At 38.4% G+C, this 15528-nt stretch overlaps 1 protein-coding gene across 10 annotated transcripts in view; it reads left to right on the forward strand.

Annotated features, from left to right (window-relative positions):
* LTBP1 (latent transforming growth factor beta binding protein 1) overlaps positions 1-15528 on the forward strand; it is a 377380-nt gene that overhangs the window by 240176 nt on the left and 121676 nt on the right. For 4 of the 10 annotated variants that reach the window (XM_084625002.1, XM_084624994.1, XM_084624997.1 and 1 more), the window contains 4 exons: positions 3676-3909; positions 8353-8375; positions 10459-10561; positions 13562-13660. In XM_084625002.1, the coding sequence (XP_084481128.1) occupies positions 3676-3909; positions 8353-8375; positions 10459-10561; positions 13562-13660 (459 nt within the window). The remainder of the gene's footprint in view (positions 1-3675; positions 3910-8352; positions 8376-10458; positions 10562-13561; positions 13661-15528) is intronic. The other 6 variants (XM_084624996.1, XM_084625003.1, XM_084624998.1 and 3 more) reach the window with 4 other exon arrangements.

The following is a 15528-nucleotide window of genomic DNA, read 5'->3' on the forward strand; positions in this document are numbered from 1 at the left end:
TCCAGTTGGGTTTTGTTTTTTTAAAAAGGCTTGCTGAACAAAAAACCACATCAGTCATCAACTTGGTGCACCAAAGAGATGGGATCACTGGTTTTAGTGAAGCCACTCACAGACTAAGATACTACTCAATGTGAGTAGTAAGGATTGTTTCAGAGTGCCTATTATCTAATGTTACTTAAAACTTAAATGTCAGAATTCTGAATCTTTTAAGGCTTCGTTTCAAGATTAGTTCACTGTTTCATTTGGATGTATGGTAAAACAAATGACTAAAAGCACTTAACATCAGTTCACTGTTCTAGCTCAATTTTATTACCATTATGTGTATTAAATTTAATAATTGTTTCAGTTGTGTTTAGTGGATTAGTGTATGTGTTTCCTGGATTTGTAGGTGATAGAATAGAACTTGAACTGTAATACACTGCGTTTACTGAAACTGCTGCTATAGAGGTCACTGGTATGATACCATACAGTATCAAAGGAAATTTTTGTTCTTATCTAGAACATGGTTTTATGGTACATTGGCTCATATTTTCAGAAGTGACTAGAAATGTTTGGGTGTCCAACGTGGAACATTGTAACAGGATCTAATTTTCAGAAAATACTGGGCCCCGTTAAGATGTTTGAATTTGGGCTCCAAAAACTGAAGCAATCAAAATCACTAGTCACTTTTGAATATTTGGGCCATTATTTCCAGTATGAATATTTGACTGATAGTTCATACATCAATGGTGACTTTTTATGTCCGTCTGTTTTGCACTGTCAGACAAGTAATGCTTGAGCAGTTTTTACATGGAACAATATTCTCATCAGGTGACAAGTTATTTAATTGCAGGAACAATATTTGGTTCCTGTGAGAATTCTAAAGATCAGGAATTTGTGTCCTGCTTGCTCTAAATTAGAACTGAACAGATATCTTTTTGCAAAAGTTGTTTCTCAAATAAAAATAAGTGTTTTAATACTGTATGCTATTTATGTAATTGGAATGACAAGTCTAATGAAATAAATTAACATATTAGTTTACTAGTGAGAGAGTATAAAATATACAAAAAAGTCAATTATTAATATGGGAGCCTGATTCTGTGGGTGAAATCCTGGCCCAATTGAAGATAATAGGAGTTTGCCATTGACTTCAATGAAATTTGAATTTCACCCTACATCTTTTGCGTTACTAAATCTCCCATTGAACAGACAGCAAAAAAATGTAGGATCCATAGTAAAAAATATATATATCTATATGTGATGTGTTCACCAGAATGAAAAATGTGGAGTACCGGTATATCTGGACATTATTTTGTAATATTGTTTTAGGCACCTAATTAAGTAGAACTTCTGTATGTAATCATTTTAGAAGTAAAAAACATATTTAAGGGCCACATTTTTAAAGGGACTTCAATCTGATCTCCACTTTTGTGTCCACAATTAATTAGAAGCACAAGTGAGGTTATATAGACATCAAACTATCTGATTTGTGACTTCAGTGAATTTGTAAACGACATCTTTTGTCCTTACAAAAATGTACCAGCAATTGACTGGAAGTGCAAAATTGGAAGCTGGCTTTACAACTTTACCCTGTAATATATTTTGAACCCCTTTTTAAGGTGGATAAAACATGAGGTAGCCAATTAATAAAATATATTAGCATTTGCAAAAGTACGGTTCAAATTAGGAATGAAAAAGCATGCAATAGGCCAGATCGTGCCCTCCATCATAAAAAGATCTGGGAGGATCAAAATTAAACGGAAAAACTCAGCAAATTTTAAACTGCAGGGTTTAAGCTGCATCACCCTCTTCAGTTGGCAAGGATTGGTGGTCTGTTGAAAAGTCTATGGGGACTGGCCTCCTACTCCATTAATGTTTCACGATATAGGGGTAGATCTTCCGCTTCTGTAAAGCGTCATCACTGGAACATGAAGGGCCAGATTTTCTTAGTTGCCCCCTGGGCACTATTGCCCCACATATCAACTTGATTGTATTTAGAGCCGTGATGATAATAAGGCCCTGCTCCCACTAAACCCCTAACTTGTTTCTCTCCTCTACCAGCTGAGTTTTTCAAGCACTGAGCAAGAATCCACTATTTTGGGTGAGATGATCACAGAGCCAGAGGCCCTCTGCATCTCGCTACAACTCCCAAACCTCAGAACCTGGAGTTCATGCAGAGGGACTAATGTGGGGTCAGAATAGATGCTGCTTAGCTTCAACTACCTTTTCTTCTGAAAGATTTATGAGCAGGATTTCCACTCCTCCCTTCTAGAGATGATCTAACCATATATCAGCCCTCTTAGCAAGTACTAAAGAAATACTCTTTTAAAAAATCCAGATGAAGTGTTGTTATTTTTTCTGCACATATGGAAAGGCATGTTATTTTTTGAATATTATACCATACTATATTTTGATCCTGTTCTGCGTGAATCAGAACAATGGATTCAGTATAAATTTTAAATTTCAGTGAGGCAAGACCACCACTGTATTTGAAGATAATACTGTAGGATGAAACAGGTACTATATATTTGGGGACCTTTTTGGAACCCTTACTTTTGGAGATATTTTGATATTAGTTTAATTTTATTTTTAAGAAAAAATAGACATCATTATGTTGTTGTAGATTTCTGAAAGACATGCCACAGGTTTCCTTTAAATCATTTATTAATATCACATTTGAATTACTGAAACATTTTTATGTTTCATTTAAAGATTAATATATGACTAAATATTTTTTAAAATGAGAGATTTTTTTCATGTAAATTATAGTCATTGCCTATTTTTTAAATATGTTTACTTTTCTAAATAATACTGTTTCCAAAGTCAGATTGCTACACATGACTCTCTTAAAAACCCCAATCTAAAATATGCTTTTGCTGGTAACACTTTTTTTCAGTGGTCTCCTCCCCAACAAGGAGGAAAGTATCCAGCAGAACTTTTCAAATTGTAGGAGATCTTAGTATTTCACTGAAATAATCTTTTCCATAGTAAAATTTCATTCAATTTCACTTGTTCTGAGAGACTGATTTATAAACTAGGTAACTCCATGTTAGGACATATGGAGTATATCATGGTTTCACTAGTATTTTAACATTCATTGTGGGCCTTATCCAAAGCCAAATGAAGTCTATGGAAAGACTCACTCATGTGAGTTCAGTGTGGTCTAGATCAAGGAGTATGTAAGGTTTCTGGTGTAGTTGATTCATATATCTTAAATAAATGTTATAAATCAAGATTTTTCAGCTTGATGTCTCTGGTTCAGTGGTAGTAAGAAGCTACTTTTTATTCTTCGGCAACTTCAAAAAGGGAACTATAGAAATAATAAATCCTAGTTACTTATGCTCTATAAACAATGACAAGTTGCAGATGCAAAGTCACCTCAGAAATAACATACTATGTGAATTAGATTAATTAAAAATGGTTCAGCTGTAGAGACATATTTAACACAGCTGAAGAAAGAAATAATAAACTGGAGGGTAAGCCTTTTATAGAGGAATGAATTAAGTCCTAAAGTAATTTTTCAGAGGTATTCAATAATATTAGCATGCAATAATGTTTGTTCTTAAATATAGCATATTTTGTTATAAAAATGTACATACAGTAGCAGAGTTGATTTGTGTTCATTATATTTTCCATTGTGTCAAAATATTGCACTTTTAGACTCTTAAAAGGAATATTTTCCCATCCCAAATCTAGCTGCTTTTAAGGAAATCTGCCCTGGTGGAATGGGTTATACGGTTTCTGGCTCTCATAGAAACAAGCTATATCATCACCCTGCAGTTAGAGTACAGCCACCTGTCATTGGCAAGACCCAGATTACTCAACCTGTTGCTAAAGGTACTTCTCCTCCACCTCTCCCAGCAAAGGAAGAGCCAGTGGAGGCACTGACCTTCTCACAGAAAAGTGAGCCTGAGGTGGCTGTGCAAGAAGGTGAGAGTGGAAAAGGATCTTGATCTGTAGTTTAGTAGACAGCTATAAATTTCTGTGCATGTACTTCTGTTTTACATCCTTTTTCTACAGTGTGTATATAGAATTTGAGGGTTTTTAAATAATGAAGAGCTCCATGTCACTGGATGAATTATGCTACAGACTGTAGTTTCAGCCATTGTTATACAATAGCTCCCCTTATACACTGAAAACTCCACACAGAGAAAACCATAGTTTGGCTTAATTTTTGTGAGCAATAGAAACTGAAAATGTTTGTTCTATTATAAGGATTCCTGTAACAATATTAGGCATCTCTAAAATGTGAAAAGTCTCATTACTGTCTTATTTCTTACAATGAGGCCTCTTTCTGTAAGTTTTTTCTCAATCTTTGCATGGGTTTCTGCAAGCTCCTCTAAATACCATTAGCAGCTTTAAAATGCCCTGTTTTTAACATGCTTAATATGAATGCAGAAGCAAAGAAATACAGACAGCCTGCAGCATGTGCAAAAATAAATGCATTGCCAACACGCTATTGGTGAACAGAATATAGGCAGGTAAAAATCTGATTGTGAGGAGTGTTGTGATGGTTTGGAGTCCTTTATATGTTATTTTCAAGAAGTAATTATGCAACTGGTGCACGGGGCAACAGTTGGAAGTGTCTGAGTAAATTTTGCAGAACTTCATGGGAAATGCAGTCACCATAGATTTACTTCTTCTAAGGATCAATTCCCTGGTGCTCCTTTAAAAAAAACAACCTAACATTTTAATTGAAAAAGCAAACAAACAATGTAAATAGACAATCTGTTTTGCAAATTGGAAAATCCTACCTTGAACTTGGCAGCCTTCATTCTGAAAAGCTGAGTGATATTTCTGGATCAGGAAGGTAGAAAAAATGAGATATTTTTCAAGTAAGTGAGTTCCGTCTGCTATAATATGAGTTACATAAGTAGAGGGAGAGACTTGAGACTTTCCAATCTTTGAAGAGGAATTGTCAACCTGTTTAGGCCTTGAAAGGAAAATAAAAACTATTCGGTATTTTAAAGGACTCAAGGGATTCTCTCTGTTCTAATTCCACCTTTCAGTTGCTCATACCTTTCTTACACAGTTCCTTTTGAGCTGAAATTTTCCATGCTTAGTGTCAGCCCAAAAATGAAATTTACACTTTTTCTCACCAGAAATTTTGTGCGAGGATAAATCAAAACAACTGAAGCTAGAAATTCTAAGTTTTATAGAACTCAGGGAGATGTAAAAATACAGGAAAGTTTGAAGAAAATTGACTCACTAGTTTTAAAATTACACATTGAAAAAACACTGTGCTCACTTGAAGTCAGTAATGATGCTCATGCATGTTAGAATTTTTATTCTTTTTATGCATTTAATAAAACCTTTGAAATGCAAAATATTCTTCTATACTCAATTTGTCTGCAATGCTTAAGAACTGGAGCTAGTAAGGAAATGTTTTTTGTTCCCATGGGGGAAAAAATGGGTTGGGGGGGGTGTCTTAAAACCCCCACAGAAACTGGGGGGGGGGAAATCAGTTTACAGCAATGGAAAACCATAACATTTCTACTGAAAACTAGCATTGAGCCAAAAGTGCTTAATTTTTGGTTGCTAGAAACAAACAAAAAAAATCAGGGTTTGATTTTTTTGGTGACACCCCCTCCTCCCAATTTTTGTTTTGTTTTGTTTAGTCAATATTGGATATTTTCCATGGAAATTTTCATTTTGACAAAAAAAGCCTTTTTTGGTGGAAAAATCACATTTTCAATTAAACTTTGATCAACTCTATAAGAACACCTCTGCTAAGGATGCCTTGCTCCTGTGGTAAAGCCAGCAGAGATTGTAAGCTCCTCAAGTTGAGTATCTCCAGTTTAAGTAAGTTTCAACAGACCAAACAGGTCCATATCAAAAGATTTGCATGCTTCATTAATGGCAGTTTCCTCACTTAAGGGTGGGTAAATTACAGGCCAGGAGCCTGCAGGGCTCATCAGCACTGTAATGGGTAGCCTCACCGGGCTGGGGAGCCTTTAACATAGCACTTATGCTACATCACAGGTGCATACTGGACCTAAGCCAGCATAGCCTGCAACAAAAGGATCATCTCAGCAAAAGGGACCCCTCCAGTGGCATAGATCTGGGATAGAGGTTGCTATTCCACCCTTCCACCTATCTGCCAGTGTTGAGGGCAAAGCAAGGACTTCTCTGTGATTCACACACTGCTATACTAATTATGCTGGGGGGCAGCCTGGCATATAGTCAGCCCGGGATAAGTCATGCACCTCTTGAGAACGTGTTGTGTGCTCCTTGGCTGTAATTAGGATGAATCCTCAAAGGAGAGGGAATAGAAACAGTGGCTGCACAAATGCTGTACCAGTTTTCTGACTGGAACAGGGACCAGGAATCTGACCCAACATCTTTGGAGGATCCAAACCATATTTTAAAAGTATTAAACTCTGTTAGCAAATAGCATCCTTTAGAGACACTGCATTGGATTTATATTCAGGATAGTCTTTGAGACTTACATAGGTTGACAGTAGCCCTCTTTAAGGATTTAAAAGTCTCAGATATATCTATCAGAGGTTAGGATAATATAAAAATACCTAAGATGCATTATATTTTCAAGCTTAAATATTTAAACTAATGTTAACGTAGTCATTTTTTAAAGATTGTGAAGCAGTTGACAACATTTAGGGATTAACTAACTACCAACAAATTTTCATTTGTAAAATAAAGATTTTTTTTTTTAAATATGGAACTTTTGGGGACAAACTTGGCAAGAAAGTCATTTCTGTTTGTTTTATATTTTGCTACTTTACAATTTAAATACTGCACAACTGAGCAGATTAATACCAAAACAAAAATTCATTATAAAACAATAACTTGTATGTTTAACTACTTCAGTCAGGAGTGTGAAAAATTCACACCCCTGAGTGGTGTTCTTAAACTGACCTAAGTCCCTGTGTAGACAGTGCTAGATTGATGAAAGAATTGGAGGTGGGTTATGTATGCCAATGGGAGTATCCCTTCCATTGGCATAGGTAGTGTCTACATTGAAGCACCACAGCTGTGTTGCTGTAGCATTTTAAAGTGTACACAAGCCCTAAATTTCACCAAAACCAGATACCATAATTAGGGGCCTACGAAATTCACAGCCATGAAAAACGCATCACGGACTGTGAAATCTGGTCTCCCCCATGAAATCTGTTGTGAAGTCTGGTCTTTTGTGTCCTTTCACCTTATCAAAACAGATTTCTCAGAGGGGGAGACCAGTGTTTCTCAAGATGGGGGTCCTGATTCAAAAGAGGGTTGTGGGGGGATCGTAAGGTTATTGTGGGTGGGTCATGGTATTGCCACCTTACTTCTGTGCTGTCTTCAGAGCTGGGTGGCCAGCCGGAGAGCAGCGGCTGCTGCTGGCCAGGCACCCAGCTCTGAGGCGGCACCCCACCAGCAGCAGTGCAGAAGTAAGGGTGGCAATACCATAGTATGCCACCCTTCTGTGCTGCTGCCTTCAGAGTTGGGTCAGGACCATACAGATACAACACTGTGAAATTTCAGATTTAAATGTCTGAAATTATGAAATTTAAGATTTTTTAAATCCTTTGAATGTGAAATTGACCAAAATGGACTGTGAATTTGGTAGGACCTTAACCATAATATACATGCTTAGTCCTTTCACACACTGTCTCATTACAATAGCAGTGCTGTACAATAATATAAAAAAAATCATTTTCGCAGTCGTCATCTTGAGTTACTGGGCCAGATCATCAGCTAGGGTAAATCTATGGAGCTCTGTTGAATTTGATGGCTTTATGTTGATTTACTCCAGTTAAGGATCTGGCCCATAATGTTTATCCCAAGTATTCCTTGAGACAAATTCAGGAATTGCACATGTTTTTGGTATGGTTAATTAGGGTCCTCCACCTCCCTTTTTCCCCTTAAATCACAAGAATATACACAAGGCTCACAACAATAACAAATCGCAATAACAAAACTACTACATAAAAACGAATGCTTTAAAATACAATTCCATAGTTTTACAGGCATCACTGTGTTTCCCAGCAGCTCTGACAAGTTCTAGGAAAATTAAATAAGAACTAGCTAATGGAGCTGAAAATTAGGGGATGAGATGGCAGGCTGTGTTATTTTATAGAGCCTGATTCTGACCTTGTTTTATGTCAGAATAAATCCACTGACTTTTGCAAAGTTACTTCTCATCTGTACGAGTCTGAGATCAGAATCAGGTCCATAGTCCTTATGAGACAGCCAAGTGGAAATTGAAATATGATGATAATTTCTTGGTTAATTGTTTTTAAATGGTACTAAGGCCTGGAATGCACAAATAATTTCAGAACACATTAAAATGACTCATGTTTTTGACACATTCTTTCTATTCAAACTAGTTAATTCCATTCCTTTTCTTTTTTTTTCTTTTCTTTCTGGTTTTAGTGGCAACTGCAGCCCCTGATCAGGTAAAACATGAATTCTTTATTATATGCTTTCACAAAATAACTACAGTACAATAGAGGATCCAGGGGATTTGCATCCAGCTATGAGAAATGTACTGTATACGAGAATATAACAGTACTGTATGAGGCTGTGGCAATTCAGACTCATTGGTAGTACACACATTGTTCAATTTTCCACTGAAATTTACCAGTGACCATTAAAAAGCATCAGTCATAGTTGCTTAGGGCTAAAACTGGGATTCATCATATGTTCATAAAGGTTAGGGCTCCGATTCATCACTTCATCTGTATTCAACAACTCACTTAATTGTGCTTAATTGTAGGCACACGCCCACGTCCCATTGCTTCAATGGACTTTAAGTATGTGCTTAAGTGCTATCCTAAATGGGGATGCTTCCCTGAATTGAGGGCTAGATGAACAGCATGCAAGAGTACCACTAACAAAAATGTCCATGATGAGGTTAAATAGGGAAGTCATACAGACTGATCTGGATTGCTTGGTAGGCTGAGCCCATTCAAATAAAATATGTTTCAATATAGCCAAATGGAAGGTCATACTTCTAGGAACAAGGAACACAGGCCATCCCTAAAGAATGGAGGACTGTATCATGAAAAGCAGTGACTCTGAATAGGATTTAGGGGTCATAGTGGACAAGCAACTTTACAGGAGCTCCTAATGCGATTCTGTGGCAAAAAGGATTAATGCAATTCTTGGCTGTATCAACAGGGAAGTAGTGAGTAGGAGTAGGGAGCAGATTTTGCCTCTGTATACAGCATTTGTGAGACTGATACTGGAATAATGTATACATTTCTGGCATCAGCATTTTTAAGAGGATGTTGAAAAATTGGAGACAGTGAAGAAAAGAGCTAAAGATTATTTGAAAGCTGGAGAATATGTATAACAGTGAGAGACATAAAGAGCTCAATCTGATTGACTTATAAAAAAAAAAAAAGATTGAAAGGCGACTTGATTACAGTGTATAAGTACCTCCATGGGAAGAAAATATAGGACACTCAAAGACTCTTTAAGCTAGCAGAGAAAGCTAGAACAAGAACTAATGACTGGAAGCTGAACCCAGACAAATTCAAATTAGAAATGAGGCACAAATTTTTAACAGTGAGTATGATTAACCATTAGAACACACTACCAAAGGAAGTGGTGGATTCTCCATCTCTTCATGTCTTCAGATTGAGACGGGAAACTTTTGGAAGATAGAAACTTAGTCAAACACAAGTTATTGGGCTCAATATTGGGGTAACTGGGTAAAATTTAATGGTCCTTGTTATACAGGAGGGCAGATTAGAGGATCGTCACTTTTGACCTTAAACTCTTTGAATCTCTGAATCAGTATAGTTTACTACTTTCCTCCATATGAAGCTATATAATAAGAACTTTCAGCCCCTAGTTACAGAAGTAATCAAAATGCTTTTAAAAATAAAATATTGGCAATTAGATATCACACAAATAATGAGCTTATTGAGTATTTGTTTATTTACTCCAGTGACAGTTTTGCCTAATTAAGAAATGTAAACCAGGCCCCCCTAAAGTAGAGCAGTATCTTGCAGTGGGCAGTGTATTATACTTTCTGCTTTGATTTGTTAGGGATAACAATAGCTATGCTTCATTTCACACCTCCATAGTGATGCAAGCATCTCTAACTTATGAAAATAAGAAGTCTAATACAATGACCATTGTGATAAGTTCTCTGTCAGCCAAAGGCCTGCAGATGCCCATGAGTGTGCCCTATATTTGTGATAGAGATATATTTATAAAATATAAAATTGCACTCTAAACTGCAATTAAATATATTTTTGAACTATTCTAAAGTGAGAGATGGGGCTGCTCATGAGTGGTAACACCAATGTGGAACTAGAACCCTTATGAGTAACCACTTCAGATAATGGCAGTATTGCATGGTATGCCACCATTATTTCATATTTTAATTAGTAATACTTAGTTTGCTGTTAACATGTAATAGGTATGGAAGAACAGCAACTGTTTTCCCAGACAACAGTTTCCCACACAACTCAGAAAACTGCATTAAAATCACATCTTCAAATTGTAAATTTTTAAATATTTTCTTAGGAATTAGTTTCACTTGATGATCAAGAAAAACCTGTGCTAGAGCCTGGTCAACCTCAGCTTTCTCCTGGGATTTCAACAATTAACCTGCATCCACAATTTCCAGGTAGCTCTTTTTGACGACTCCTCCTTTAGCGGATTGACAGTACTTGTGAATCAAAGAATGGAATACTACATTTTGCTATATGTTCCTTTCTGTTTCAGAATCTAATTTGAAACTCTGGATTCACAAATTTAGGGCCTGATCCTGTAATAATTTTACTCCTGCAAGTGATCCTTACAAGAATGGCCCCATTAAAGTCAGTTGGACTACTTGTGTAAGTGCGTGCAGAACTGGTCCCTCTGAGTCCAGTTCTGCAGATGCTCTGCACACACAGCTCCCGTTGAAGTCAATAGGAGTGTTATGAGGGGATTGTAATGGAAGGATTGTACTGTAAGGAGTGAAATTCTTTACCTAGGAAAATTCTAAATGGAATAATAATACAAAACAACAACTAAGCTTTGTAACATTATTATTAAAAATGTGCTAAGTGCTTTAGAGAATGAATACGGAAACATTGTCTCTGCCCCAAAGAAATTACACTCTAACTTCAAGCTGGATACAACATTTGAGAGTAATAATCCAAAGGTGCGAAAATAAGAAGGTTGACAATTAGACCACACGATGACTGTTACTGAGTGTGCACATTTTGGTTCCATTCAAGTTACTGTTGTTCTTAATGGTAAATTGGTGCACTACTTGTAGCAACATGGAAGACGTGGGTTTTTTTGAAGGGATATTCATTAGAAGATGGTAGTGGCTTGGCGAACAGGTTTTGTGAGAGCATTCAATGAACAGGAGGCAGAACGTTAACAGTCATAGATCCAGGATCACAGGGGTAGCCGTGTTAGACTGGATCTGTAAAAGCAGCAAAGAGTCCTGTGGCACCTTATAGACGCATAAGCTTTCGTGGGTGATGGTGTGGCTGATCAGGTTAGGTCCTGTGATGGTGTCGCTGGTGTAGATATGTGGGCAGAGTTGGCCTCGAGGTTTGTTGCATGGATTGATTCCTGAGTTAGAGTTCAGCAACCACTTGTGCTGTGGCATCATCAGGGATACTGTTCCTGACTGCTTGTATTCCATTGTGCGTGGGATGTTTGTGTAGCACAACTGATTGCTGAACTCTGTGACTTTATCCTCATGCACAATTATTTCAAATTTGGTGACAGTATATGCCTCCAGACCAGTGGCACTGCTATGGGCACCTGCATGGCCCCACAATATGCCAACGTTTTTATGGCTGACCTGGAACAATGCTTCCTCAGCTCTCGTCCACTCACGCCCCTTCTCTACCTACACTACATTGATGACATCTTCATCATCTGGACCCCTGGGAAGGAAACTCTGGAAGAATTCCACCACGATTTCAATAGCTTTCACCCCACCATCAACCTCAGCCTGGACCAATCTACATGGGAGGTCCACTTCCTAGGCACCACGGTGCAAATAAGCGACGGTCACGTTAACACCACTCTATACCGAAAACCCACCGACCGCTATGCCCACCTTCATGCCTCCAGCTTCCATCCCGGACACACCACATGATCCATTGTCTACAGCCAAGCGCTGAGGTACAACTGCATTTGCTCCAACCCCTCAGAGACCAACATCTACAAGATCTTCACCAAGCATTCTCAAAACTACGATATCCACACGAGGAAATAAGGAAACAGATCAGCAGGGCCAGACGTGTACCCAGAAGCCTCCTGCTGCAAGACAAGCCTAAGAAAGAAACCAACAGAACTCCACTGGCCATCACATACGGTCCTCAGCTAAAACCTCTCCAACGCATCATCAGTGATCTACAACCCATCCTGGACAACGATCCCTCACTTTCACAGGCTGTGGGAGGCAGGCTAGTCCTCGCCCACGGACAACCCGCCAACCTGAAGCATATTCTCACCAGCAACGACACACCGCACCATAGTAACTCTAACTCAGGAACCAATCCATGCAATAAACCTCGATGCCAACTCTTCCCACATATCTACACCAGCGACACCATCACAGGACCTAACCAGATCAGCCACACCATCACCGGTTCATTCACCTGCACGTCCACCAATGTAATATACGCCATCATGTGCCAGCAATGCCCCTCTGCTATGTACATTGGCCAAACTGGACGGTCCCTACGTAAAAGGATAGATGGACACAAATCAGATATTAGGAATGGCAATATACAAAAACCTGTATGAGAACACTTCAACCTTCCTGGACACACAATAGCAGATTTAAAGGTAGCTATCCTGCAGCAAAAAAACTTCAGGACGAGACTTCAAAGAGAAACGTCTGAGCTTCCGTTCATTTGCAAATTTGACACCATCAGCTCAGGCTTAAAGACTGTGAATGGCTAGCCAACTACAAAAGCAGTGTCTCCTCCCTTGGTGTTCACACCTTAACTGCTAGAAAAGGGCCTCATCCTCCCTGATTGAACTAACCTCGTTATCCCTAGCCTGATTCTTGCTTGCATATGTATACCTGCCTCTGGAAATTTCCACTACATACATCCGACGAAGTGGGTGTTCACCCACGAAAGCTTAAGCTCCAATATGTCTGTTAGTCTATAAGGTGCTACAGGACTCTTTGCCGCTTCTATAGATCCAGGAGTGGAAGAAGGAAATGGGATTGGAAGGGGTTGCGGTTGGCATCACTGAAGGAGCAAAAGGTAGGCAAAGTGTTAAGAGTCAAAGACAGATATTGTAGGCTGAGGTGAAATGGTGGATGACCTTGAATATAAGAACAAGAAGTTTGAAGTCCATTGTGCTGTGGGTGCAATCCACCTCTGATAATGGGGACTCTCATTGAGGTGCCTAAATCTAGATTTAGATGTCTAAATTTAGGTGCAAAAAATTTGGCCACTAGACATTATTTGTTTAAGCCAGTACAAAGGGTTTTTTTCCTCAAGTGGTGTAATGATAAAAACCTCAAACTGTTTTTCTTATTTAGAATCAAAGAAGCGTAAATTACAAAAAGCCTTCATACTGTCAGATTAGTTCAATACTGTGTGTGTTATGTGTTGAAATATATCTTAAATATGATTGTTTTCCATTCTATATCAAACAGCAGTGATTGAAAAAACCTCCCCTCCCCTGCCTGTTGAAGTTGCCCCTGAAGTTTCTACTTCAAGTGCAAGTCAAGTAATTGCACCTACTCAAGTTACAGGTATGGTACTTGCCTTTTAGCGTAAAAATAGGGTAAGATATGACTCTGAACACATTCCTGATAATAACACCTAACTAGTACCACACTACCATTGAATTGTAATTGCAAATAGACTGTAACAGTAGAGCACAGGGAATACTTAACTAGGAGGTACAACACAGGAGGGCAAAATAACACCGTAAGGAGTATGTTTTCAGCAGAGTTAGGACTTAGGCTCCCTTGGTTGCAGGTACAATTTGCTTCCTCATTTTTATGCCCACAAAATAAATGGTGGGTGAAAATCTGAATAATTCCACCTTTAGATATCTGATCTGCTCCACAGTCAGGTAGTTAATATTCAGATTTGCACCCACAATTGAATTGTGGGTATAAAAATGCAAGCACAATGTGTAATCATAGAAAAAGGATGTGAAATGGTTTTTTACATGTTTGTACAGTGCCTAGCACAATGGGACTCTGATCCATGATTGGGATTCCTAGAGACTACCATAATTACTACTACTACTAATTATAATGAATATTTAATAGTCAAGATAAACTGCTCAATGAAGGGAAAGGTGACCAACATAACAATGGGAGTCCATTGTGGAGGATGCACTGTTCATGCTCCAGCATAAACATGAAAACTTTTGCTGCATGAAGTAAGTTCAAATTAGCCGCCTTGTTGGAGGGGCAAGTATGTATCCCTGAGTAACAGGGGAAGACTCAGAGGCAGCCATGCCATTAGAAGAAGTAATCAACAGGCTGTTGTAAGAGACACCAATGATGGATAAAACATTGGTAGAAACCACAGCAATAGAGGAGGACGCAGAAATTGAAAGCTATCAGAAGGCAAAGATAAGAATGGGATGAATAAAGCCTGTGAGAATTCTTTGCACTTTGAGACTGCAGAGGGATAACTAACCCTGGATAACCTTATGAAGGTGAGAAGACATTGGAAGACAGTGAGCAAGCTGAGGACACTGAAAAGAAGTGTGAGAAGCTACTTTAATTATACTGTAGATTACTAAACATCAAGGATTGTGAATTAAATGTAATACAAAGAGGAGAAAAAGAGCAGGACAGAGAACTGTCCCGTAACTCCAAATGTGATGTATCTGCTCAGTGAATATCACACATGGTCTAATCCTACTCTCATTGAAATCAAGGGTAAAACTTCCTTTGGCTTCAGAGGTCCAGGGTCAGAGAAGTGGACAGCAAGAATGACCCTACACATTGTTATCTACACTGGTGCTTATGTCAAGACATAGCAGCTGAATGAAAAGCATCATAAACAATTTCAGATACTTGGGGCAAAACCCGCAATGACTTCAGCGGGGTCCACATTTCATCCCTGGGTCAAAATTGAAGATTACTTCCATGCTGATGTTTCCAAAATTATTCTGCTAGTACTAAGGCAAAAAGAATCATGCTTGTGGGTATAAATTAGTTACTGTTCCAGCTCCAGCCCAGATCTTCACCAGTCTAGCTTCCATCTACTTCACTCCACTGAAACTGCTCTCTCCAAGGTGTCCGACAGGCTCTTCCTGGTCAAATCTGAAGGCCAGCACAATTCCCAGCCTCATCCTTTTGGATGTCTATGTTTTTGACACTGTCTGTCAATCTGTACGCTTTGCTTGTCCTCTCTAGGTTCTCCTTCTGCCACCCTGGCATCTCTTTTGGCACGTCTGCCTCTTCCTCACTCCCACTTCTGTGTAGATTCCTCATGGATCTATTCTTAGCCCTCCACTTTTTTTTTTTTTTTTTTTTTTTTTTACACACTTTCTTTGGCTAATCTCATCCATTTGCATGGCTTCAACTAATATCTCAATGCTAACTAATAAATTTATCTATCCACTCCTGGCTCACTCAATCCTCTATTTCACCCT

The sequence above is a fragment of the Lepidochelys olivacea genome, assembly GCF_965140295.1.
Source record: "Lepidochelys olivacea isolate rLepOli2 genome assembly, chromosome: 3".
Taxonomy (NCBI): Eukaryota; Metazoa; Chordata; order Testudines; family Cheloniidae; genus Lepidochelys; species Lepidochelys olivacea.